The 26351-nt window shown below is 49.3% G+C and overlaps 1 protein-coding gene across 3 annotated transcripts in view; it reads right to left on the minus strand.

Annotated features, from left to right (window-relative positions):
• EPN2 (epsin 2) overlaps positions 1–25173 on the minus strand; it is a 55466-nt gene extending 30293 nt beyond the window's left edge. Inside the window, exons 1-4 of one of the 3 annotated variants that reach the window (XM_053568600.1) lie at positions 24384–25173; positions 24086–24208; positions 20683–21447; positions 17746–17916 (exon numbers count right to left, since the gene is read on the minus strand). In XM_053568600.1, the coding sequence (XP_053424575.1) occupies positions 17746–17916; positions 20683–21277 (766 nt within the window). In that variant the 5' untranslated portion in view covers positions 21278–21447; positions 24086–24208; positions 24384–25173. The remainder of the gene's footprint in view (positions 1–17745; positions 17917–20682; positions 21448–24085; positions 24209–24383) is intronic. The other 2 variants (XM_053568598.1, XM_053568599.1) reach the window with 2 other exon arrangements.
• Between the last annotated feature and the right edge of the window lie 1178 nt (positions 25174–26351).

Here is a 26351-nt window from a genome sequence, read left to right on the forward strand (position 1 = left end):
GCTAAAGCAACAATGACAACTGCAACAACAAAAAATAGACCGAGCACTGTGGTGGGCACCTATAGGCCCAGTTAGTTGGGAGGCCGAGGCAAGAGAATTGCTTAAGCTCAAGAGTTTGAGGTTGTAGTGAGCTGTGACACCATGGCCCTCTACTGAGGGTGATATAGTGAGACTCTGTCTTAAAAAAAAAAAAAAATCAAGTAACAGCGGAACACAGTTTCACAGCTAGTAAGCCACATGCTACTGACTGGGAAGATGCCTTTGGGTGCAGGCTTCGCCTTTGGGGTGCAGGTCTCTCCAGGGCCAGCCCCTCAGTCTTCACTGCAGATCTGTGCTGCTCCAGAGAAAGAAGCTAATTCAAAGACCCAAAGTATAGTTCTTGAAGAGCTGGACCAAAAAAATTCTTCAAACAAGCATCTGGGGACCAAGGGCCCCACCAGGATGCAATTATAGTTCAAAGCTGCTTGCTCTTCACCTCTCGCAGTGTTAAGGATCCTGGAAAGCAAAGCCTGCTCATTTCTGCAGTGACCTGCACACCTCTGTTGTATAAGCTCATTGTATACTGACTAGAAGCAAAGGCAGGCTGAAATACTTATAAGCAGCTCCTGGAAAGACAGTATTAAGGTATGAGATGTGAATTCCTAGCTAATGTAACAAACCCCAAATGAAGGATGTTTACAATGACGCCATAAGCCAGGCTAGGCCCCCCCATGGGATAATTTTGGGTTCACATAGCCATTAGCAAGTTTCATGGATCAAGAAATCTAGATGCCTTCAGAAATTGGATGCAGAGTTTTGGGACTATGTGCTAAGTCTGTGCCCACCTCTGCCCCATCCCAGGAAAAGGGCCTACAGGTTAAATTCTCAGAGCAAGGCCTGCCTTCTGAAGAGCTTTAGAACCACTGCCTGAGACGGTTCCTGGCTCTGTCTTCCCTGTAGGCCTTGGTGCATACTGTTTCTTGGCTCACCCACCTCCTCCTCCTCAGCTTTCCCACCCTGGTTCTGTGGAGCTCTCCCTGAAGCACTCACCACTGGCTGGCACATGGCTGTGGGCAGACAACACACACACACACACACACACACACACACACAGAGCTAGTTGCCTGCAAGCACACAGGATGGACAGATGGACCGGGAATCCACACACACACACACACACACACACACACACACACACACACACAGAGCTAGATGCCTGCAAGCACACAGGATGGACAGATGGACCGGGAATCCACACACACACACACACACACACACACACAGAGCTAGATGCATGCAAGCACACAGGATGGACAGATGGACCGGGAATCCACACACACACACACACACACACACACACAGAGCTAGATGCATGCAAGCACACAGGATGGACAGATGGACCGGGAATCCACACACACACACACACACACACACACAGAGCTAGATGCATGCAAGCACACAGGATGGACAGATGGACCGGGAATCCACACACACACACACACACACACACACACACACACACACACACAGAGCTAGATGCATGCAAGCACACAGGATGGACAGATGGACTGGGAATCCACCTGCAGGGCTAACAGGTAGTTGTTTTAAAATGTTCTGATTGTGTATTACTTTAATTACTTCTTTCATTACATCCATCCTAGCAAACCTGACTATCAGGATTCACTTTACTAAATGTTGCTTACGTCTAAATTTCCAATCTAAATTTGCTTCCTAAGGTTAGCCTCTTTGGGAGTAAGTAAAAAATTGGGAATGATTTGTACCAAAGGAGGTTTCTAGATGGCTATGCCCTGGTTACAGTAAATAAAACAAGAGAAGAGGTCTAAATACAGTTCAGGCCACAGAAATAATCCCGGAAGCCAGGGAACGTGGAAAAAGGTGCTTCTGAACAGAGGGCTGAGGCAGGGCAGGAGACTGGGAACCTCTCTACACTGCGAGATTGCCAAAGCAAAGATATTACTTTGTTTTGAGATTTTTAAAAACACACAAACATATAGCAATAAAGTTTAATTTGGAACAGTCCTGTGGCATGAAGCACAGGTGTGTTTGCTGTAATTTCTGTGATCCAAAGAACCATTAAAAAAAAAAAAAAGCCAGCAACCAATTGCCTTGCGAGCCTCTGCTAATCTGCACAGCTAGGCCAGACAGCAAACATGATGTTGCGGCCATGGAAATGCACAAATGTCTTTTTCTGAATAAAATCAAGCCAAATCCTAGCCTAGCGCACTATCCCAATTATGTTTTTCAAAGCACGTCTTTAGAAATAAAGCTAGATAGCAATAAGAGCCCTCAACTCTATCTTAACAATTTGATTTCTTTTTTTTTTTTTGTAGAGACAGAGTCTCACTTTATCACCCTCAGTAGAGTGCCGTGGCGTCACAGCTCACAGCAACCTCTAGCTTTTGGGCTTAAGTGATTATCTTGCCTCAGCCTCCCAAGTAGCAGGGACAACAGGCACCCGCTATGATGCCCAGCTATTTTTTTTTGTTGCGGTTTAGCCGGGGCTGGGTTTGAACCCACCACCCTCAGTATGGGGGTGGTGCCCTACCCACTGAGCCACAGGCGCCGCCCACAATTTGATTTCTTAATAATATACCAAAACAAAAAGTATTTTGCTATTGTTGCTTTCATTCCCAAACCTCACCTATGCCAATCAGAATGCTCAGTTTGGGCTTTCTTGTAGTCAAGAAGAAATGTGTGGCTGTCTACAAGAAGAGAACAAAGGAAGCCAGACAGTTAGGGAGAGTTAGGGGGACTCTCCCATCCAAAGCATTAACCATGTCAGCCGCCTGTTTCAGCCTCTTTTCTGATAAAGAGTCTCTGAGGCTTGGCTCCCAAGGGCCCCTGTTCATAGCACCTTTGCCAGACACCCTCCATTTACCAGCAAATGGAAACCCTGAGTGAATGTAGCAGAGGACCCCTATACTCCACCCCACAAAAAGTGCTCTGGAAAACAAGTCCTGTCCCAGCAGGGAAACTGCTACTGGTTGCATTGCCACAGTGCTTGCCCAGTCGGGTCAGGGTGGACTGAGAACGGGGGCCTCCAGCACAGCTGCAGGCTAGAATGGCTTCACACTCAGACACACCTGATGCTGGTAGAATAAGGCACAGCCAGCACATTCGGAAATAGTTCACCACATCAATGTGGAAACTCAAGACAAAAGGGTATTCCCCTGAACACTGTGGTTTTTATAAACGGATGTACAGCTCTCAGTTCTGCAGATGGCAGAATTCACAGCCACCACCCTGAGCTACACACAGCGGGTCTGAGCTTCGAGGGAGGATTCCAAGAGAGACATTCTTGCCTCAGTGACACCAGCACAGCTCACAAAGGGCCTCTTGTCCTGCTTATGCATATGACAGTGAACACAGATGTCGCTGTGAGATAGGCCTGAATGGACCCTTTAGACCACCTGAGCCAGCCCTGGCCAGACTCTGAGGATTTGAAGGGTCACAGCTCACAGGGACCAAGGGAAAAGTAAGTGCTAAAGGGATGTGGTGCTCTCTGCCAGCCACCCCTGGAGGGAAAAGGGGGAATTGTTAGTGTAAGCCCGTCACTTAAGCTGCATCAAATGCACCATGGGACTTCTACCACAAAGGCAGCCTCTGGAAGAGCTTCATTGCTATGGCCGAGAATTATAACCATGGGCAGGAATCATTTACATCCTTCTAGTCTGTTACACCGGCTAAGCGGTAGCAAAGGGGAGGGACAGAGCGAGGAGGCTAGAAAGGTTCAAATTTTCCCTCAAAATACAGCCCAACAGGGAGACCAAGAAACTCCTCCCAACTCAGGCAGACCAGGGTCTCCCCCATTCAACTCCATACTGCCTGTTCCATGGACTGCCCTGGGTGCCTGTACCCTGTGCCTTCTCAGACATGCTCCTAAAACAAAGACCCAAAGATTTTTCTAATAAAGGTGCTTCAGGAGACCAATTTCAGGTGATTTAAAACAAAGCAATTGGGCAGTGCCTGTGGCTCAAAGAAGTAGGGCGCTGGCCCCATATGCCAGAGGTGGCGGGTTCAAACCCAGCCCTGGCCAAAAACTGCAAAGAAAAAAACAATAAACTTGATAGAACAATAGGAAACTGCTTATTATCAGTTACATTTTGCAATTTCCTCAGAAAGTACTCAAACATCTGCCAATCTCATACACATGGTGAGAAGGACCAGATGCAGAACACAAGACATGACTTCCTCATCAGACCGCAGGAAGGATGATGGCTGGGGCCCTTGTCCCCAGAGTCCCCGGCCTGATCTGTGATGACAGGCATACAGGTGTGTCTGACAACTAGCAAGAAGGCAAGATTCTGAGCCTGGGGACCTAGGAAGACCCCACGTGGGCCTGAGCATGGCTGCCACCACGACAAATCTCGTCTTCCCGACCAGCAGTGCAGCAACATCTGACAGCCTGACCTTGCCAAGCTTCTGTTCCACATCTGAAATGGGGACAGTGGGTACTGTGGGAAGAGGTAACAAGCTGACCTAAAAAGGGGTCATAAGGACTGAGACGCACCTGGCTCTACCCTATGGATCCCGCCCCAGCCCCTGCCCTATCCTCCATCAGCGACCACCAGGCCACCTGGAGCTGGAGCTCTGTTGGGCATCCCCACCTTCAACCTCATATACATAAAACCTAGCCCCTTCTGGGCCTCGGAGGCGCAGGCCTATGGCTCTGGTGGGGACTGGGGTCCTTCGAGGGAGGGGCTAGGGAGCCAGCACTAAGCTCAGGCCTGCTCAGGGCCAGCTCCTGCCATCCACAGATGTTGTTCTCCAGTCCAGTCAAGTTCCATCCTTATTACTGATAGCGCAAGCACATACTGGGTCCTCTTCAATGTGGCAACCCATTCCTGTGGTTCCACAGGCTGCTTCCTGCATCAGCGATGACCTCAGCCAGTAAGGACACTCCTTCCCGGCAGCTGTGGCCTGAGCTGAGCTGAGACTCTTAAACATAGGAGGACCCTCCAGGGCCCTCACTGCTCCCCACAAGGAGGAGCGGAGAAGGCTGTTTTTAGTCAAATGAGGTAAATTGTGAGAAAAATAAGTTTAAATTATCCAAGGTAGAGGGACTTTACCTAACAATTGCAATCAGTGTAACCTGGCTTATTGTACCCTCAATGAATCCCCAACAATTAAAAATAAATAAATAAATAAATAAATAAATAAATAAATAAATAAATAAATAAATTATCCAAGGTAATGTTAAAAAAATATGCACAGTAGAACCTCTGTAAGTTGACCACCCAGGGGACTGTAACCAACTGGCCCACACACAGAAGTGGTCAGCATAAGGAACTAGGCCTGCTATACTGACACATACATGTGGTGCAGGCCAGTCGATAAAAGTCAGGTCAGCGTAAGGAGCTCATCAGCATAGGGAGCTGGTCAGCTATGGAGGTTCCACTGCATATAATGATTCATGGTGAAACGGCTAAAAATGTACAAAATAAGAAATGCACTGGGCGGTGCCTGTGGCTCAAAAGAGTAGGCCGCCGGCCCCACATGCCAAAGGTGGTGGGTTCAAACCCAGCCCCGGCAAAAAACTGCAAAAAAAAAAAAAAAGAAAAGAAATGCACTAAAGCACAATCACAGCCAGATCACTGTCCAGCCGACACAGGCAGATATGACTTCGTAAGAAGGACGAACCCTGAAGCTACCCGGTGGTGTAGCCAATACTGGCACCAGCCTGGTGGGACGGGCTATCTATCAGATGATGTCATACCACCATCCATGACTATCCCAGCAAAACACTGACATGGAATCCAGGCTCTAGACATAACTCCCAGTTCATAGGAAGTTCAAGCCGAGGATTGGGCTGAGCATGCCAGGAGGTAGCAGATGGACAGGTCCAGGCCAGGGATACTGCAAGACAACAGGCCCAGACCCCCTAGTGTGCCAGGGCCAGTGCCCTCTGAAAGCAGCTAGTCACATTTCTCGTGCTTCCACCACAGAAGAGATTTTGGGTTGTACTCCATGTGTGAGTGCATGGCACTTCCTCCACCCCCAGCATTCCTCTCCTACCTAGGGCTGCTACTGGGCAGGTGCTGGTGGCCTCAGAACAGTAGCCGCACAAGGCAGGCAAGTGTGCAGGCCCTGCAGTATCGGACCCAACCCTAGAGCCAAGCTCTCTGACTCTTACCGAATGACTGAGTTCTCAGCACCTATTTCCTCATCTGCAGACAACATGCCTGTTTCTGCATGGGCCACTACATGAACACTCACTAGTCTCTCAATTAACCCATCTGGGAGAGGTAAGATCCCCTCCAGACCAGGGCTGGGGCCTGGAGGTGAAGGGACTTGCCTGGGCTGCCTAGCCAGGGAGAGATGAACCTGACCCTGAAGGTCTTGGTCCTCATGAGCTCGCCTCTCCTAGCGGAGAAGCCAGGCCTAGAGAGAGTGAGCCCTGCTACTTAGAGGTGCCTGGGGCAGGATGAGAATTCTGAGCCAGGACTCAGGACCATGTCTGCACATGCTCAGTCGGGCCTCTCTGCACCTGTGCACAACCACCCTGTGCCAGCCTTGCAGGCCTAAAGGATGTCTCTGCTCCCATCAGCCTGTGCTCCAAGGAGAAACCACAAATGAATTTAAAAAGCAGGGACAGGCAGGAAACAGCAAGGTAGGGAGTTTGCTGTGCTGTGCTGTGCTGTGCTGAGAAAGGAATGGAGATGCTGAGGGGTGTGGGCTCTAGTGGAGGGCCTGGGCTCTGTGGGCAGCGTGAGAGGCTGGTGTCAGCAGAGGGCGCCAAGAGTGCACAACGGAAGTGCTGAGGGACTCCTGATGCCATCTGTCTGGGCCAGAACAGTAGAAGGTTTGCAGGAGATGAGAAGTGCTAGAGTCTGAACACATTTAATTGAGATCCCATCAAGCCAGAAAATACTGTGACACCGCGTGGCTCACAGTGGCACAAGGCACTGCCAGGAGATGCAGACTCATCACCTACGTTGCATCCTTTTGATGAGTGCCGTGGGCAGAGCTGGGCCCCTCCAAATGTGCTTGAGTCCTGGCACAACACAGAACATGACATTTGCAAACAGATGTCATCAGTGAGTATGTGGCTACACCCAAGCAGAGTGGGCCCTAAATTCAGCAAGATGACGTCCTTGTAAGAGATCTAGATGCCCAGACACAGAAAGGGAGAATGCAAGGGACTGTGGAGGCAGAGGCTGCAGTGATGCAGCTGCCAACCCCCATCTTCTGGGCACCTGCCATGGGCCTGTGCACTCTCCCTACAGCCTCAAGTGGGAAACAAAAACATTCTCATCCCTAAGTGTTAGCTCAACTCCACCCTCTCAAATATGTTCTCCCTGGCTATGCCATCAGATTGGTTTCTGATCAGAGTGGGGGCTCCACAGGCCGGGGGACTCACAGCTTCCCTGGCCCCTGACTCACCGGCACTGTGGCAGGCCTGGCACACAGCAAGCGCTCAGTGTGAGGCTGCTGGACGGGCCCAGGCTGTAGCCTTCGTCTGTAACTAGGCAGGTATAGTGCTCTCATCACTACTCTGTGATATGGGTACTCCTGCCTCAGTTTACAGACAAGGAAACTGAAACCGATGGAGGAAGAAGGCAGAGACTTAACAGTGGCCACTAGCACAGGGCTGGTGTCAGGCACAGGGGAAGGGTAAAGCAGCCAAGGAAGTCCTTCCACCTGTCCCCATGTTCCAAACCCCATCCTTGGCTAGAAATAAAAATGCAAATTTGTGTTCTCTGTGGGCTACAGATTAAACCCCTCTTCCTTACAAGAGCAATGGTTTGTTGGGGAGGAGAGAGGAGGAACAGCGTGACCAAAATATGAAGCAGCTTCTTTTTTCACTGCCACTTCCCCAAAGGGTCCTCTGGTTCCTGCTGGTTCTGTCCACAGTGGAAGTCACAAAGCTACAGTCTGTCCTGTTCTGGGTGGAGCACTGGGCCCAAGCCCACCCCAAATCTCCAGGCAGGAACGAAAGAGGAAGGAGAGGCCACATGGTGGGCTCACAGTAAGCACTGCCCCCTGCGGAGCCTCATCTATTGGAAAAGCACTCTCAATATTTCAAGGGAAGAATGGAGTTCACACACCCTTCTCATTAATCTCACTTCTGAGAATTCTACATTGAAAAATAACCCCAAGAATGCTTTCTAAAACACCACACCACAAGCTTTCTGTACAAAGAACTTTGCCACAGCATCACTTACACCCGTGAGTGCCTGAAAACAGCTGACTATGAGAATGGTAAGGGTCCTAACGCTCACTTCTGGAACATGCCCTGTGGGCAGGACAGCAGGCACAATGCTCTTGTCAGCACACGTGATTCACACAACAACCCAGGAAAGAAGCACCAGGGTTATACCCATTTCACAAATTAAAGGATTTAAACTTAGAGAAGTAAGTAACCTGGCCAGAGTTTAATCTGTTAAACCCAGTGTAACTCAGTAGCAATATGGAAGTGCACATATGGAGAGAGGTAGGTAAAAACTGAGTGTGAGGCTGTGCTATTTCTCGTGGGAATCCAGTAGTAAGGAATTGGCTTCGGCTTCGGGGTCCCTCTGTGGCCAGGTGCACAGGAGCCCCTGCCCCTGCACTCACAGCCCCGTCTTCCATTCGCTCACCCTACCCCTCATCCTCCCCGGGCTAGAAGAGCTCCGTGGTCTATAGCCACTATGCAACGCCCACCACCCTCACGCCTGCATACCCTATAGGGCACACAGTCAGTGCATCTGCCTCTCCTAAATGGGGCCCACCAAGGACAATGTCTAGCACACACCCCCAAAGCTTCAGGCTGGCCCTGACACAAAAGGTGAACAAATACATGAATGTTTTAGAAAATATGCTTTGAGACATGGTTATGAATCACATGACCATAATACTGTTATCTGTGTAACATAAAACGTTAGATATGTTTTGTTTTCATGGAACACTTGATTCAGACTGGTCGCTACAGCTGCCTTTGGGGATGCGGGTCTTGCCTTGACCTTTAGTTTCTCTCCAGATTAAGAAGCTATTTGCTGGGTGGCACCTATGGCTCAGTGGGTAGGGAGCTGGCAGGTTTGAACCCAGCCCCGGTCAAAATGCAACAAAAAAATAGCCGGGTATTGTGACGGGCGCCTGTAGTCCCAGCTACTCGAGAGGCTGAGGCAAGAGAATCATCTAAGTTCAAGAGTTAGAGGTTGCTGTGAGCTATGATGCTGCAGCATTCTACTGAGGGCAATAAAGTTGAGACTCGGTCTCTAAAAAAAAAAAAAAAAAGAAGCTACTTGCTGGTGGCACCTGTGGCTCAGTGGGTAGGGCACCAGCCACACACACCAAGGCTGGAGGGTTTAAACCTGGCCTGGGCCAGCTAAAACAACAATGACAACTGCAACAACAACACCAAAAAATAGTGCCTGTAGTCCCAGCTACTTGGGAGGCTGAGGCAAGAGAATCGCTTAAGCCCAAGAATTTGAGGTTGCTGTAAGCTGTGATGCCACAGCACTCTACCCAGGGCTATAGCTAGAGACTCTGTCTGAAGAAAAAAAAAAAGCTACTTGCTTTGCTCACAGACAGCCACAACAAAACTGCACAGCCCAGATGCTTGAGGTTGCCCAACTTCAGGGCAAGGATGAGTTAGGAATTGTTATCTAGTGAAATACTGTGTGCAGCTGTCACAATGTTCATAGCACTGCACAAGAGCCACAGAAAATGCTTCTCATACAATGTCATGAGACAGAAAGCAGGGATGCAAAGTGATGCTTAAGATGTGAAAAGGAAAATACTTAGGGAAAAAGTCCAGAAGGAAACACTACCAAGTGAATAACAGTTATCTTGTATAATAAGATCACAAGATATTTTTGGCTTTTTTTTTTTCACATTTTCTCAACTATCACGAACGGAAAAACAGTACTTTTATAAAGAAAAAACTAGCCAAACTGCTAATTTTGTGCCACACCACATTCACCAGTCAGAGCTGGAGGAGCAGGTCACTGAGCCAACAGGCAGAAATTGAAGAGCGCTGGCTGTCCCACTGAGAGCTGGGCTCAGTTTTTCTGTTAGCAGTCAATAGGAGGAGACTGATGCAATTTACATCAATTTCCAAGCCACAGAAAGGAGTACCACTTGGTGACTTTAACTTCGCAGGAAGGACACACTGCTCCTGGCCATCAGTTGAAGGGAGAGGGGAGAACAGAAGCCTTCGACTGAACAAGGATGGCCTGGGACCCACAGTGCCACCACACATACTCGGCCCTGCCACTGTGATGCCTGGGGCCATCTCAGGGGTTCCAATTTGACCCCTGACGTGTGGCCAAGGGTATGGCTCAAGCTTTGGGACATTTAAAAGCTCCTGGAAAGCCAGCTTGAGAGCCAGTGGCTCAGGGCAAAGAGAAAAGGCAACTAGCAAAATAAGGAACAACGGGTGGCGCCTGTGGCTCAGATGGTAAGGCACCGGCGCCATATACCAAGGGTGGCGGGTTCAAACCCAACCCCGGCTGAACTGCAACCAAAAAATAGCTGGGCGCGCACCTGTGGCTCAGTTGGTAAGGCGCCAACCCCATATACCGAGGCTGACAGGTTCAAACCCAGCCCCGGCCAAACTGCAACCAAAAAATAGCCGGGCGTTGTGGCAGGCGCCTGTAGTCCCAGCTACTCGGGAGGCTGAGGCAAGAGAATCGCTTAAGCCCAGGAGTTGGAGGTTGCTGTGAGCTGTGTGAGGCCACAGCACTCTACAGAGGGCCATAAAGTGAGACTCTGTCTCTACAAAAAAAAAAATAAAAAAATAAGGAACAGCATTTTATTACTAAATAGAATAATTATGAGTCACACTGTCACTAAACACAGCTTTGAAGCATCGAGGGAACACACAAATATATAAAATGTTCCTATCTTTCTGAAAAAGCCCTCAAAATGTATTTTCAAAGGCTAATGCTCATGCCTGAGGCAGACATCAACAGAGAGACGAGCAGGTCACATAAAAATACCATCACAGGGCGGCGCCTGTGGCTCAGTCGGTAAGGCGCCGGCCCCATATACAGAGGGTGGCGGGTTCAAACCCAGCCCCGGCCAAACTGCAACCAAGGGATAGCCGGGCGTTGTGGCGGGTGCCTGTAGTCCCAGCTACTCGGGAGGCTGAGGCAAGAGAATCGCTTGAACCCAGGAGTTGGAGGTTGCTGTGAGCTGTGTGAGGCCATGGCACTCTACCGAGGGCGATAAAGTGAAACTCTGTCTCTACAAAAAAAAAAAAATACCATCACAAAGAACGAAAAGACAGGGAATCCTGGTTTACTCAGCACTTACTTACCCTGAGCACCTCTTACACCAGTGGTCCTCAGTCTTCCTAATGCGACCATGTATTTTCTTTTCTTTCTTTCTTTTTTTTTTTTTTTTTTTTTTAGAGACACAGTCTCACTTTATCGCCCTCAGTAGGATGCCGTGGTGTCACAGCTCACAGCAACCTCCAACTCCTGGGCTTACATGAGTCTCTTGCTTCAGCCTCCCGAGTAGTTGGGACCACAGGCACCCCCACAACACCTGGCTATTTCTTTGTTGCAGTTTGGCCAGGGCCCGTTCAAACCCACCACTCTCAGTATATAGGGCCAGTGCCCTACCCACTGAGCCGCAGGCACCGCATGCCACGATGTATTTTCATTGTTAAAAGGGGTGGTGACCCACAGGTTGAAAACCGCTCTCACAGTGCTAGGGACACTGGAGACACAACACTGGGTGTGGACTGGTGTCCTGCCCTAAGACACAGTACAGAAAGTGCCCCAAAAATGTATACACGTTTTAAGTTAGGAAAACTGAACTAAAACTATAACACTCAATACGTTCCAATAACATTTGTTATCTTGTATATTGTATGCTGTATCTCTCCTAATTGCAGAAATCAAACATGTCTTGAGTAATACAATTTTAATACATTTTCTCTCTTAAAATGTGTGTATGTTTTTTACTCTCTGTAGATGGTTTTAGTGCAGGTAGACAGAAAACAAAGTAAATAATCTCAGATAGAGAAAGTACTATAAAGACAATAAAATGGGATAACTTGATATAGAGAGACTATGTTTCAATTCTATGGTCTATTTTTCCACACAAATAGAAATCTATCCTTATACCTTCTCTATTTCCGTTCATGTAGTTTGCAAATGCCTCCTTCCAGTTGGCTATTTGAAGTCAGCAATTGCTGTCCCAAGCACTCACAAATTAAAGACATCATCAGGGCCAGGGACAGCGGCTCACGCTTGTAATCCCAGCACTGAGGCCAGGGGGACAGGCGCGTATTGCCTGAGCTCACAGGTTCAAGACCACCCTAAGCAAAAGCCCCATCTTTACAAAATAGAAAAACTGAGGCAGAGGATCACTTGAGCCTGAGTTAAGAGGTTGCTGTGAGGTAAGACACACAGCACTCTGCCAGGGCAACAGCTTGAGACTCTGTCTCAAAAGAAAAAAAAAAAAGACAGCAGTAGCAGCTGAGCCTACATTATCCAATCTGACCTAAAGCACCTCCCTTTCCTTACTGCAGCTGCTGACAGTTTATAAACAATGGTTTATTTCCCTCTACTACAAAAGATGCTTTAAAGACCCCAGAGTGTAAGCCAGATGCCTCATGGCCCTGCCATACACAGCTCAGCCATCCAACAGCCTTAAGGAGGCACAGTCAAATCCTACTTTAAGACCCAAGCCTTGGGGCAAAAATGAGCATCTTTTATATTGACACTGGGTAGATGTATCAAGAAAACCGTCACCTTCAAGGGTATGTTCAAGTTACCGATTGGCTTCCTCCATAATTCCATCCTCCACTTGAAGAGATTTTCTCTAGGGTAAATTCATGCTGACAACTCTGCCCTAGGACTGCTCACGGTAAAGGGCTCCGTGACTTATGGGGCATATTGGTTCCAGCAAAGTAAGATGCCAAATGAGTCTCCCTCCTACCGAATTCCTGATCCATCCCCAAAGTCGAGTGGATGGCTGCTGAGGGCTGGACACATTCCTCTCTGGTTGGCTGTCCCTGGCCTTTCTTAAAACCAGGAAATACCTGGCTAGAAGCCACCAACCACCTCTAGGCCCTGGGCATGCCCTGTCCCCGACAGTATCACTCAGCCCTGCATCTCAGAGTTTTGCTCTTGCCACAATCTAAGGAGGCCTCAACTAGCCCAAAAGCCTTCCAGGTCCAAGTCCTTCCAAGTGCTTCTGAGGGATATGCTGGCTGGGTTTTTCTTTTTCTTTTTAACAATTAACATATTTTCCTTCAGTTTTCAATAACAGACCAGGGTAGGGCTCCTTTTCTAGACTCCTACTTCTTCTCAAAATACTCTCACATGCACACACGTCCTTCTGTGCGCATGTGCCCTGGGGCATGTGCTCCAGCTCTGCTTTCAGAGCCAGGTCAGCAGGGCTGGGGCCACAGCAACTCTGGTTTATCCCTGAGGGTCCCCTGCTGTGTAGACAGCTTCCCTGGACAATCCCTACAGGCACTGTCCCTGGACACCTCCCAGACACCTAAGTGAAACAGTGCACAAAGGAGCTTTCAGATTCTCCAGAGTTGCTGTTGGGCTTAAGAATGGGTGATCATCAAGGCTATGGCCATGCCACCCGCCAGTCCCTGAGATACTATGAACCTCCATGGACTCCTGCCAGACCACTAGAAAGTAGAAGCATGGCCCGCAAGGCTCTGGGCTCAGCCCTGGCTGGAAGGCAGTGAGGGACAGCACGCTCAGAGGCCCTGCTCCCCCACCTGCACAGCACAATGCCAAATGTTGGTCCATTTCTAGCAAATGTGATGATACAACTCTGGCTTATTTTATTTTTTCACCCTTGTTTTCCTTTGTCCCAATTTCTTCTGGTATCTGCTTAATCCTGTGGTATTGCATGTGTTTTGTAAGCCAACCCAAATCCTTTCTATAGAGTGAAGCAGGGCAAACAAATTAAATGGTGATAATCTCTAGCAATCACCTAGTAAACCACTGCTGGCTGGCGCAGCAGGGGAGCGGGTTTGGCACAGGGGCGCTCTGCCCAGAACAGTGACCTAAGGGAACCTGGCTGTTCCCTGCGCAGCAGACCTGAACCCTAGAGCCAGCCACTCTGTACCAGCCAGAGTACCAAAGGCAGCCTCAAGACAGGAGGGGCCCTCAAGACTGTTCCAAGAGACCTGGTGGTGGTGACTCCACCCACCAGGTACAAAGCTTACCACCACTCACTTTGGTTCCAGGTCTCAAGTTGGTTCTGATTCACTGGAGCAAATTCAAGGGCCAGGAGGCTTTCTATTCTCTCCTGCCTGCCTTCCTTTTCCTCTTTTTTTTTTGACAGAGTCTGGCTTTGATGCCCTCAGAAGAGTGCCGTGGTGCATAGCTCACAACAACCTCAAACTCTTGGGCTCAAGCCATCCTCTTGCCTCAGTCTTCCAGGTAGCTGGAACTACAGGCATCTACCACAACGCTTGGCTGTTTTGCTTTTTGTTTTTTAAGAGACAGGATCTCACTCTTGCTCATGCTGGTCTTGAACTCGTGAGCTCAAGCGATCCACCTACCTCAGCCTCCCAGAGTGCTAGGATTACAGGCGTGAGCCACTGTGCCCAGAATGCTGGCGGTTAGACTCTCACAGGGAAACCCAAGGCGCCAGGCCACAAGGACCTGTGCATGGTGCCTTAAGACGGCTGCAGTTCTGGCTGTGGAGACGGACTCAGGAGCTCAGCAGAGGGGCACTGAGGAGAGCACTGAGCTGGGCATACAGGGCGACATAGGAGAGCTGGCCCCTGCCTTAGAGTGCCCACGATCAGAGGACATCAGCAACCTTTCTTCTTTTCAGGCCTCCACCTTGACTCACAGGAGCCTTGATTTTCCAGGCTCTTCTGCCACCTCTGCTGTAGTTCCCAACACCCCAAGAGCATCTGAATGCCCCCACAGCCTGCTGAACACTGAGGCCTAGCCAGTCCTGCAGAACAGGAGATGGTGGAAGGAGCCCAGGGTGGGTTAAGGGCAGGTAACAGTTGAGCTGCTCACTTCCAGGCTGCAGTTTGGTCTGGCTGCCATCTGTGTGATACTCCTGAGAGGCTTCCTCTTAGCCATGCAGCTTCCACCTACAATAGCCCTGAGCACATGCTGGGGTCATGTGAGGATAGCCAACACAGGTAAACCTCAAGGGACCCCAGGCTGGGTGGTGCCATGGGTTACAGAGCCATGGAATAACAGGAGTACCTGATGAGGCTGTAAACACAGGTCACGCCCTGACCACTTCCAGCACGCACCTCCAGGCCAGGGCTCTCGTCCACACTCTAGACCCCTTGGATGCTCCTGACACTGCCATGTCTGGTAGACACCAACACGTCCAGATTGCAGCTCTCTCCAGCCTGCTGCCTCAAGTGATGGCAGGTCTCGGAGCTGCCCTCCACTCCTCTCATCCCTCCCGTCCTCTAAGCAAATCCTGCTGGCTCTTCTGAAAACATACCCAGAGCCTGACCACTTCCCAGACCTCCACAGTCTTGTGTGAGTATAGGCCTTTGCCATTTGCCACCTGGATGAGGACAGTGGCCTTCTGGCTGGTCTCCTGCCCCTGCCTCACACACAGCTACAGGAATCCCCCAACCCTCCTCATCGTAACTCATTCAAATCCCCAGGTGGTTCAAAACTCTCCCATTTCCAAATCTAGCTAAGTAAAAGGCAAAGGGACTTTTGGTGAGACCCAGAAAGCCTGACAACACTAATCTCCTGGGTGAGTGGTCTGCACAAAGCAAATACAGACAGTGGGGATTGAGTACTAAGAAAACTTACAACAATCTGATGTTACAACCTCTAAACCCTGATACAAAAGGCATCCCTCTGGATGGATTAGGAATTCAAGGAATGCTCCCAGCCAGGCCCATCCCTGCCACTCTGACCATCCTTGCCAGGCTCTTCACTCAGCACCATCCTTGCCAGCATCCCTGAGGATGCTCCCACCCCAGGGCCTTTGCACAGCTACCCATCTGCCTAGAACATTCTTGACCTGCACACGGCTCACTCCTCTTTCAGTCCTTATTCCATTAGTGCTATTAACCACCCATCGACTCCCACACACACTCTCTCCCAGAGCACTCAGCACATAATGCATAATTTGTGCATTCTCCTTTCCCATCACCACAGAAGCTCCACAAGGCCAGGGCCTGCTCTGTGTTTGCACACAGCATGTGGTGTCACAGGAGCTCAGTAAGAGGAGGGCAGTGGGACCCTGTCCCATGTTTCTTCTCTGTTCTTTCTTGGTGCTTCACCTGTGCGTCGGCGTGGAGCGCTTCCCCTCCCCAATGACGGGAGGGTGTAGAAGTGGAGGGGAAGGCGCCTAGTGGACAGGTGAAGGGGGTGCAAGTCCACGCGATGCCTGCTTGCTCAGAACTCCCGAGAGAGATGCTCACACCAGAGCTGAAGGGGACGGGAATCCACACTGGCTACACACCTTCCACAACGTGTCAGCTGGGGCGGCCAGGCAGTGGGGGCCCAAGCAGAGGAAAGGAAGGCACAGACTCAGGCAGGGGCAGCTCTGGGACCCACTGCCACAGTAGAGGAGCAGCCGGCCTGACTTTACTATGCAAATGCCAACGAAGAGCTGCAGGGCCAAGAGAGCAGGACATCAACCACCCAGACTCAAACAGACTCAGCAGTCACTGAATGCCCAAGACACGGGGAAACAACAGGTCACCCACGGGGCTCTGTGGGGACTGCCCAGAAAGCCCCTGATTACCTGGGGAAGAAGCTGGCTTGTAACTCTAGAGCCTTTGGGTGACCTTTCAAAACATGGTTCAACCATTTGCATTCTTTACAGAGCCAAGCTGGTCAGTTAAGCAGCCGTCAAAATCCTACATAAACTACTAGGAGAAGACAGAGGCAGAGGGAAATATCCCAAGCTAAATATAGTGACCACACAAATAACCATCAAACAAGCTGTAATATTAATGAGCAAGAATGAACAGTAACTGTTCCCAGGACTAAATAAAGGCTGGCTGCCTTATCAGGGAAGTACACAAAGCTGTCTGTGGCCCCTTCACGTAAAAGCAGAAGAGAACAGACAGCTTTCTTCTCGGGGGCCAGGGACCCCACGTGGGACAGAGGTAGATTAGACTTAAGGCATTTTCTTGCAGGCAACAGTGAATCCGTTCCCAGTTTACCCTGTAACAGCTGTAGGCTCTGACCAGGATGCATTACTAATGAGTCAATAGAGAAGCCCCATTTGTAGTTACCCATTGAATTAGGTATCTCCAAACACCGTGACCTAGAATTGACAGTACAGCTAACTCTCTGTTTACCATGGTAATCAAGATTTCAGGATTTCAAGGATAGCAGTTAATTGGGAAGAAAAAAAAATGCCATTTTATGCTTGGCAAGGCAAATATATCATTGCATTAAGGATGATGGCTTCCAATGACCACTCACCACAAATCTTACATGTGCCTGGCATTCTAAAGCTTAAATCACACATTTCCAGCTCAACTGAACAAGTGGTCTGACCCACCACACAGTGGGCCTGGCAGGCAGCAGAGCCCCCTCCAGTGTGTAAGGGCGTGGGGTGTGTGGGGACAGCAAGGCCATCATTCCTTGCCTCATCCCAACAGCAGCTCCCTGTTACACCTTCAGAGAATTTCTATGTGTGGTAGCTTGAGGGGAGCATGTCCAGGCCACAGCTCCTGGGAGAGAGGAAGAAAGGGCTCCTGGTCCACTGGAGGCTGGACCACCTGGCCCAGAGGAAACAGGGAGAGAGTTGGCTGTACTGGCACGGCAAGCACATCCCAGCAAGCTGCCCAGCATTTCTAGGAAGGAGAAAAGCAAACCGCCGTCCCACCTCGGGCTGCGCGGTCACAAGTGAGGCAGGGCTGGGACCAGTCGCCATTTGGGCGGGAGGCCAGCCCCAGATGCGGCAGGAAGGGGTGGCGCTGGCTCAGCGGCTGCAGCTCCTCACTCTGACCCAGCGGGGCCCCTGTGCGGTGCTGGGGGCACAGCGAGGCCTCGGGTGCTGTGGGGCAGGGACACACACACACATAACACACAAAGAGAGACACGCCATTAGAGGGTATGCAGCAGCCCTGCAGGAGGCACAGGCCAAGGCCACATAGGGGCCTCCCTCATCCCGCAGCCTTCTGTGCACAGAAGCTGTGAAAAGCCCACTGACCACATCTGATCCTGATCATGCAGATCAAACTCAAGGTCTGAAGGAACCAGAAGCTTCAGAGCTGGGACAATGGCAGCATCACTCATCCTTGCAGGACCTATGGCTGGAGGCCATAGGCTTAGTGTGAAGATGAGGGGCCTGATCAAACAGCCAGGCTCCTGCACCTCTACTGTCCACAGATGTGTATGGAATGGGATGCTGTTTCAGATCCACGCTCCCTATCCTCTGGTTTCTTGAGAATGACAACTGTGGAAGGCTCATAAACAAAAGAGCAGATCCCCTTGGCTGTGCGTCACAACCACAGCAGCATGTCACAGCAGAAGCCAAGGAGGGTTAGGATCAACTCACTCCAAGGGGAGCCATTCTGGGGGATGGTAAGAGGGTCCTTGAAAGAAATAAAACAGCTTCGGTGGCACCTGTGGCTCAGTGAGTAGGGCACCGGACTCATATACCTAAAGGTGGTGGGTTCAAACCCAGCCCCTGCCAAACTGCAACAACAAAAAAAATAGCCGGGCACTGTGGCAGGTGCCTGTAGTCCCAGCTACTCGGGAGGCTGAGACAAGAGAATCACCTAAGCCCAAGAGCTTGAGGTCAAGAGCTTGAGGTTGCTGTAAGCTGTGATGCCATAGCACTCTACCGAGGGAGACAAAATGAGACTCTGTCTCTAAAAAAAAAAAAAAGAAAAAAGAAATAAAACAGCTTCACTTCTTAAAAGGCAATTTTCATTTTTGGGTGCAAAATAACCCTGAAGAAGACTTCTAGAGATTAAGGTTAAATTGTTCTCAAAAGGTTTCACCTGGGGTGGCGCCTGTGGCTCAGTGAGTAGGGTGCCGGCCCCATATGCCGAGGGTGGCGGGTTCAGGCCCAGCCCCAGCCAAACTGCAACAAAAAAAAAAAATAGCCAGGCGTTGTGGCGGGCACCTGTAGTCCCAGCTGCTTGGGAGGCTGAGGCAAGAGAATGGCGTAAGCCCAAGAGTTAGAGGTTGCTGTGAGCCATGTGATGCCACCCCACTCTACCCGAGGGCGGTACAATGAGACTCTGTCTCTACAATAAAAAAAAAAAAAAAAAAAAAGGCTTCACCTGGCCAGGCGCCCTGGCTCATGTCTGTAATCCTAGCACTCTGGGAGGCCAAGGCGGGTGGATTGTCTGAGCTCATGAGTTCGAGACCAGCCTGAGCAAAAGTGAGCCCCTGCCGACCCCCCACCCCTGTCTCTACTAAAAACAGGAAAACTGAGGCAAGAGGATCACTTGAGCTCAAGAGTTGGAGGTTGCTATGAGCTATGACATCAGAACACTCTACCCAGGTGGAAAGCTTGAGACTCTGTCTCAAAAAAAAAAAAAAAGTTTCACCAAAGTCACAACCTTTGCTTAAGCAGAGCAGCTCGAACTAAAGGGGGAAACAACACTAACTAGAAATGGGACAAGAACACGCTCACCTGCTCTATCTTGGTAATAATGTAGAATTCCTAGAGGCAGGAAGCCTGCCTTGAATATGCAAATCTCCCATTTGACATTTTTCTCAAAATGCTGGCAGAGGTGGTTAAATGTCAAACTGAAACTTGCAAAAGCAGGAAACATAGAAGTGGTCTGGTAACAGAACCACTGACTAAGCAAGGGGTGACAGGCCATAAACAACTTTAGAAAAAAAGTTTTCTCTTATGCTGACATACTATTACTGATTCTAAAAAGAACACGCATGAAGATCTGTACTTTTGTTTTTGTACCCAGCCAGTATAATTTCTGCAGCCCCCATCCCAATCCCACCACCCCCCAGGGCACCTGGGTCCACCTGTGCCTGGAACAACACTGTAAGATGGAGAGTCCCCTGGGATCACTTCCAGCAAATGGCTAGGATGCCAACATAGCTCACAGGGACCAGCCTACATCAGGCCCTGAACTCCACTGCTGTTCCCTGAAATCTCTTCTGAACACAGGGCAAGAATTCAAATCACTCAACATGCAAAACCATAACACAGACCAGCCCCACCCAATGCAAACCCAGCCATGCAACCAAATCACCAAAACCTCTCATGTGCATGTTTGAAAAGGAGGGCTTGCTCATACTAAAACAACCTACAGAAGGTTTAGGGTTTTTTGCATTTTTCCCTCTTTGATCTCCATTCTCCACCCTCTATGATGTTGACATAGAAAAATACACTGAGCCACTCAAGAGAGATGCAGCTCAGTCAGTTGAAAAATATTTAATAAGAGGTTAAAGAAACCAGATTATAAAGAAAGAGCATTTGCTTCTTTCTAGATCCCCATCATCTGCAGAATAATCCCACCAGACCTTCTCTGAGGAGGAAGCAGGTAAAACCTGCCTCATGACACCTTCTCCTAAGGACACAGGGAATCATGAGAGCCAGTCCTGCCCAGATGTGCAGAATGAGACCCACAGAGCAGCAAAGGACTTCAGAGACCACCAAGCCAGAGCAAATAAGGGACCAAAAATCTCTGTAACAAAAACTCAAGGCAGACCAAGGGCTGCTAAAAGCTGAGAACTGAAGACAGAGTCGAGCTCTGTCCTCCCTAAGCCCAAGGGCATCCAACCTGGCTGCCCCCTAGAGCTCCCATGCTGGTGAAGGGTAGAGAGTGCTTTGATTACTCACAGCCATGGTAGGAGGCCGGAGATCCCCCAGCCTTGCCGTACTCCTGCTCCGAGTAGCTAGTAGAGAGGTTGGGCTGGCTGGAGCCACGCCCAAAAGTGATCTGGTTGCTGCCCATGCCGGTGGCGACCTGGGCCATGCGCTCTTTGGTCTTGAGAGCCTGGGCCCTCTCAGCCTTCAGCCGCTCTTCATCCTTGAGGAGGGCTACCAGCTGCTTTGACTTCTCCCGCACGTTGATGCCCTGGTCCTTGCCATCGCGGTCGATGTACTGGAAGTCCTTCAGGGTCTGGATGGCAAAGATGTTCTCCCGGCACTGCTGGGCCACCCGCTCGGAGCCCGTCTTGATGAGGTAGTCCAGCAGCGTCAGCGCCTTATACACGTGCCTCCAGTTCTTGCCATGGTCATTGAGCCGTTTCCACACCATGCTCATGATCTCTGAGAAGGCCACCACATTGTAGGTCAGGTCAGCAATCTCAGTCATCAGAGAGCTGGATGGGCCCCACGGGTCATTGGAGGTGGCTTCCCGGACTTTGATTTCAGCCTCTGAGTAATTGTTCACAATGTTTTTCATCTGCCGTCTAATAGAGGAAGTCGTCATTTTTATTTTCTTTGTTACAAACTTAAAGCCCTTCAAAGTGAGAAACTTTCCTGTCCTCGTTAAGTCTGCACCCTATGAAGGTTCAGTTTCTGTAATCAATCTGGAGCAAGATCCCTGAACACTCATTTCCTCCTCTGGAGCCTCAGATCCGAGAAGCTGGAAGTCATGACCTAGAGAAAGAAAGAACACCCCGTCCACTGTGACGGGCAGCCTAGACACCCCTGGAGAGAGGGTGTGAGGGGAAACTGAGGGCTGTGAGTAGGCACAACCCAGCCCCCTCAGGATGAAACCAACATAAGATCAGTATCACCCTTTAATAAGAAATAAAATTTAAACTCACATTTAAGCCTTCAGAAGAAAAGAAGTAAACATTATGACTATTATTCTATTTTCAGAACGTGTCCCTTGGAATGGCGATTTTGCAGACTGTATTTTCGCTGGCAAGAGTCAGCCGTGGAAGAATCAGAAAGCTGGGGGAATCTGATACTGGCAGATTTAAAACTATATGTAGGGGCAGAAAGCATCTTGTCTTAGGTCTATCGTAACCCCCACATGCCTGTCTGTACCTTTGTCCAACATTTGGCGTGGTCCATGCTTCTGACTGCCCAGGAAATTCTTGAAAATCACTTTTCCCCTGACCTGCCCTGCTCAAGAATTTATAAAAGTTCTCTCTGCTTGGTTTTGTAAACTAAAATTAAAATCCTAAGCTCCCCTGCCTACTGAACAGACTTTCCCTCTCAGCCAAGGGGACCCCAGAAAAGCCCTAAAACTGAGGTCCCAGCCATGAAGGGAAGGGAGGTCATATCTCATTATACCCATTCCCTTTTGGAATTAGGACACAACTGACTAGGGCTAATGATAAAACTGAGATCTTTATGACAATAAGAAACTAAATTATTAACAGGACCTAAGGCAAAGGTTAAATCACAGCTGTAGGGCATCAATTTGCTTAACAGATCACTTGAGTAGGTATATCCTGGCTTGTCTCTGTTAAAACTTTCTTAACCTAAAACACTCCAAGCTTACAGATTTATTTATTTATTTATTTATTTTGAGACCAGGTCTCAGCTCTGTTGCCCAGGCTGAATCACAGGTCACCGCAATCTCAAACTTCTGGCCTCAAGCAATCCTCCCACCTCCTGGACCTGCATGAGCCACTGAACCCAGCTAAGATTTATTTTTTGAACCAATTACAAATCAAAGAATCTTTGTTTTTGTTTTTTGAGACAGAGTCTCACTATATCGCCCTTAGTAGAGTGGCGTGGCATCACAGTTCACAGCAACAACCTCCAACTCATAGCCTTAAGTGATTCTCTTGCCTCAGTCTCCCAAGTAGCTGGGACTACAGGCGCCTGCCACAACGCCTGGCTATTTTTATTTATTTATTTATTGGTTGTAGCTATCATTATTGTTTGGCAGGCCTGGCCTGGACTCAAACCCACCACCTTTGAATGCGCCACACTTGGGGTATGTGGCTGGCGCCCTAGCTGCTTAGCTACAGGCACCAAGCCTACAAATCAAAGGATCTTTCAATCTACTTATAACCTACAAGCCTCTTCCCCTTCAAAATGTCCTGCCATTTGAAGCCAAGCAGTATAGTGATTTATTATTTTACCCTAATTCCTGTCTCTTTCTAAAATGTATAAAATTGGCTCGGTGCCAATAGCAGTGATTATGGCTCCAGCCACATGCATCGAGGCTAGTGAATTCTAACCCGGCCCGGTGCCTGCTAAACCAACAATGACAACTGCAACAAAAAAATAGCCAGGCGTTGTGGCAGGCACCTGTAGTCCCAGCTACTTGGGAGGCTGAAGCAAGAGAATCGCTTTTAAGCCCAAGAGTTTGAGGTTGCTGTGAGCTGTGACACCATGCACTCTACTGAGGGCGACATAGTGAGACTCTGTCTCAAAAAATAAATAAATAAAAATAAAATGTATAAAACCAAATTGTAACCCCACTGCCTCCAGACAACTTACTCAAGGTTTCCTGGGTATGGTTCTCTTGGCCCACAGTTACTCATGTCCAACTCAAAATAAACCTCTTTAATTATTTTATAGAGGCTTGGTGCCCATAGCACAGTGGTTACGGCGCCAGCCACATACACCAAGGGTGGTGCATTCTAACCCGGCCTGGGCCAGCTAAAGAACTACAACAACAATAAAAAATAGCTGTGTGTTGTGGCGGGTGCCTGTGGTCCCAGCTACCTGGGAGGCTGAGGCAAGAGAATTGCTTAAGCCCAAGAGTTCAAGGTTGCTGTGAGCTGTGATGCCATGGCACTCTATAGAGGGCGACACAGTGAGACAGTCTCAAAAATAATAATAATAATAATAATGATCTTATATAGTTTGGATTTCTTTTCTGTTAGCAGTTTTCAGAAACCTCTAGCATCTGGTCAAAGCTAATACATCCTTAAAACTAAATGGGTTGGGCGGCACCTGTGGCTCAGTGAGTAGGGTGCCGGCCCCATATACCGAGGGTGGTGGGTTCAAACCCAGCCCCGGCCGAACTGCAACAAAAAAATAGCTGGGCGTTGTGGTGGGCACCTGTAGTCCCAGCTGCTCGGGAGGCTGAGGCAAGAGTATCACATAAGCCCAAGAGCTGGAGGTTGCTGTGAGCCGTGTGATGCCACAGCACTCTACTGAGGGCAGAGAGTGAGACTCTGTCTCTACAAAAAAAACAAAAAACTAAATGGGTTATAACCCAACTCCCTCATTTCAAGAAACAGAAAACTGAGCCCCAGGGCCACGCATTAACTGGCTCCAAATACATTACCTATTCCTTCTTTTCCTCCAGATAAGCTGCACTCACCAGGCTAGAGTGAGATCCACGTCTGTGACACTGGGCTCTGGTCCACAAGGTTGATGACCTTCATCTGTCTCATCACCAGTGAGCAGCCAGCACCTAGCACTGAGCCCAGCTTGGAAATAAACACTGTTGAATAAATGGATGTCACAGATTAAAAATAGTGTCCCTGTCCCACAATCCAGCAGGGGATGGAGGTTCCTCTTCTATAAAATGAGAAAACTTAGGCCCAGAAGCCCGCAAGACCCGTCCCTAATATTGCAGCCCAGCTGGGGCCTCGACAGGAATCAAGGGCTCTACCCACCTCCACAGCTGCCTGCTTGCTCCTTTGGGCCCCTCAGCAGGATTGTTCTTCCTGGTAAGGATCGTTCTCCCCAGGGCACAGATGACGAGCCTGGAGGCATGAGGTCAGCTGACCAAAGCTGCTCAGCCAGGACGCAAGGCCAGTGCTCTGTGGCCAGAACTATCCCGACCCCTCCTCCCATGTGCTCTTCCTTCTTTAAGACCTCAGCAGACAATGGGTACATCAAAAAAATAGTAAAAGAAAGGTGTCAGGAGAAGGGAAAAGCCACAGAAGTAGAATAATTGCTCATCACAGAGAACCATACAAATAGGAAAGGTGTGATGTTGTGAAATATATATTAGACCTTCATCTCCACTTCTCGCATATAACCCCTAAAATCCTTGAAATCCCCAAAAGGTCTTTTCGGGCGCTAATGATTGGCTAGTGGCTGGCAGTCCGTAGGCAGCTGCAGGATGGTCACCAGAGAGCCCAGGGCAGGATTGGAGGATTAGGACTCTCAGCCCCATCCCTCAAGGGCTGGGGGTCGCTGCAGCCAAGTTGATTATCAATGGCCAGTGGTTTAATCAGCCATGCCTATGGAATGAAACTCCAAAAAACTCCAAAGGGCAGAGCTCTGGGAGCATCCAGATGGCTGAACACATGGAGGTTCCGCACCTTTGCCTGCACCTCACCCTACACATCTCTTCATCCGTATCCTTTGTAACATCGTTTATATTATAATAAACTAGTCAACTTAAGTGTCTCCTCAGTTCTGTGAGTCACTCTAGCAAATTAAACCCAAGGAGGGGATTATGGGAACCCCAACTTGAAGCTGGTCAGTCAGATGTTCCAGAGGCCTGGACCTGTGAGAGGGAGGCGGGAGGACTGTCCCCTCCACACGTGGGACGTGACATAGTCTCTGGAAAGACAGCCTCAGAGCTAACCTGGCAGCTTGGCCAGGGGAGGAACCTGCGGCCGTATGGCCACAGAAGCCTTCTGTGTCGATTCCTGCTGTCCAGTACTGAGTAAGGAAACGGGCAAAAGCACTTGGAGCTGGTGTTCTTCCACACAAAAGAGGGGATGGCTCATCTCACGTATCTGCTCCAGCCTAGGAGGATTTCTCTCTGCCCTCAAACCAAAGAACTAGGCTCCAGCTGAAGGAGGCATATTCTGCTTCTCCACTGATCTCATAAACGCTCTACAGCCTACTAAAGAACCAAGGATAAAAACTTTTTCACGGTGACTTGCACATTTGATTTAATTAGGTTTTCATTTGTGATGCAACATTCTCTCCAAAAAGAAAAAAGAACACTGATTTTTAATAGTATATCCCAGCTTAAAGTCCAAATACGTGTCAGAGGCTTGGCGTCCATAGCACAGTGGTTACAGCGCCAGTCACATACACCGAAGTTGGCAGGTTTGAACCCAGCCCAGGCCAGCTAACCAACAATGACAACTGCAACAAAAAATAGCCGGGTGTTGTGGCAGGTGCCTGTAGTCCCAGCTACTTGGGAGGCTGAGGCAAGAGATCGCCTAAGCCCAAGAGCTAGAGGTTGCTGTGAACTGTGATGACACGGCACTCTACCGAGGGCAACAAAGTAAAACTCTGTCTCTAAAAAAAATATATCAAATACATGTCAGAATCAGGAATAATGTTCAGATGTATTTAATGTTCAGGGCCCTACAATGCACCAGGGACCACCAGGCACTTCCGTCTGTCATTCCATTTGGTACATGGCAGGTGTGACTGCCCAGCTTCTCAGAGAAGGGGGAAGAGCTGGGATTCACCACTGAAGAGGCCTCCCTCCAGGTTATAAAGTAACTAAGATTAAGCAAAGGAATAAAAGGTCCTGATAAAAAGTTCTCGAGCAGCTGAAAATACCTTAAGAAAAAAAAAAAGAGGACTTTCCTAAGGAAGAAACAATGCCCTGGGCTTTGTTGCTCTCCTTATCTAGCCACCTGCACAGAAGTAGGGGTAAGGGGCTAGGA

Source organism: Nycticebus coucang, chromosome 18, assembly GCF_027406575.1.
Source record: "Nycticebus coucang isolate mNycCou1 chromosome 18, mNycCou1.pri, whole genome shotgun sequence".
Lineage (NCBI taxonomy): Eukaryota > Metazoa > Chordata > Mammalia > Primates > Lorisidae > Nycticebus > Nycticebus coucang.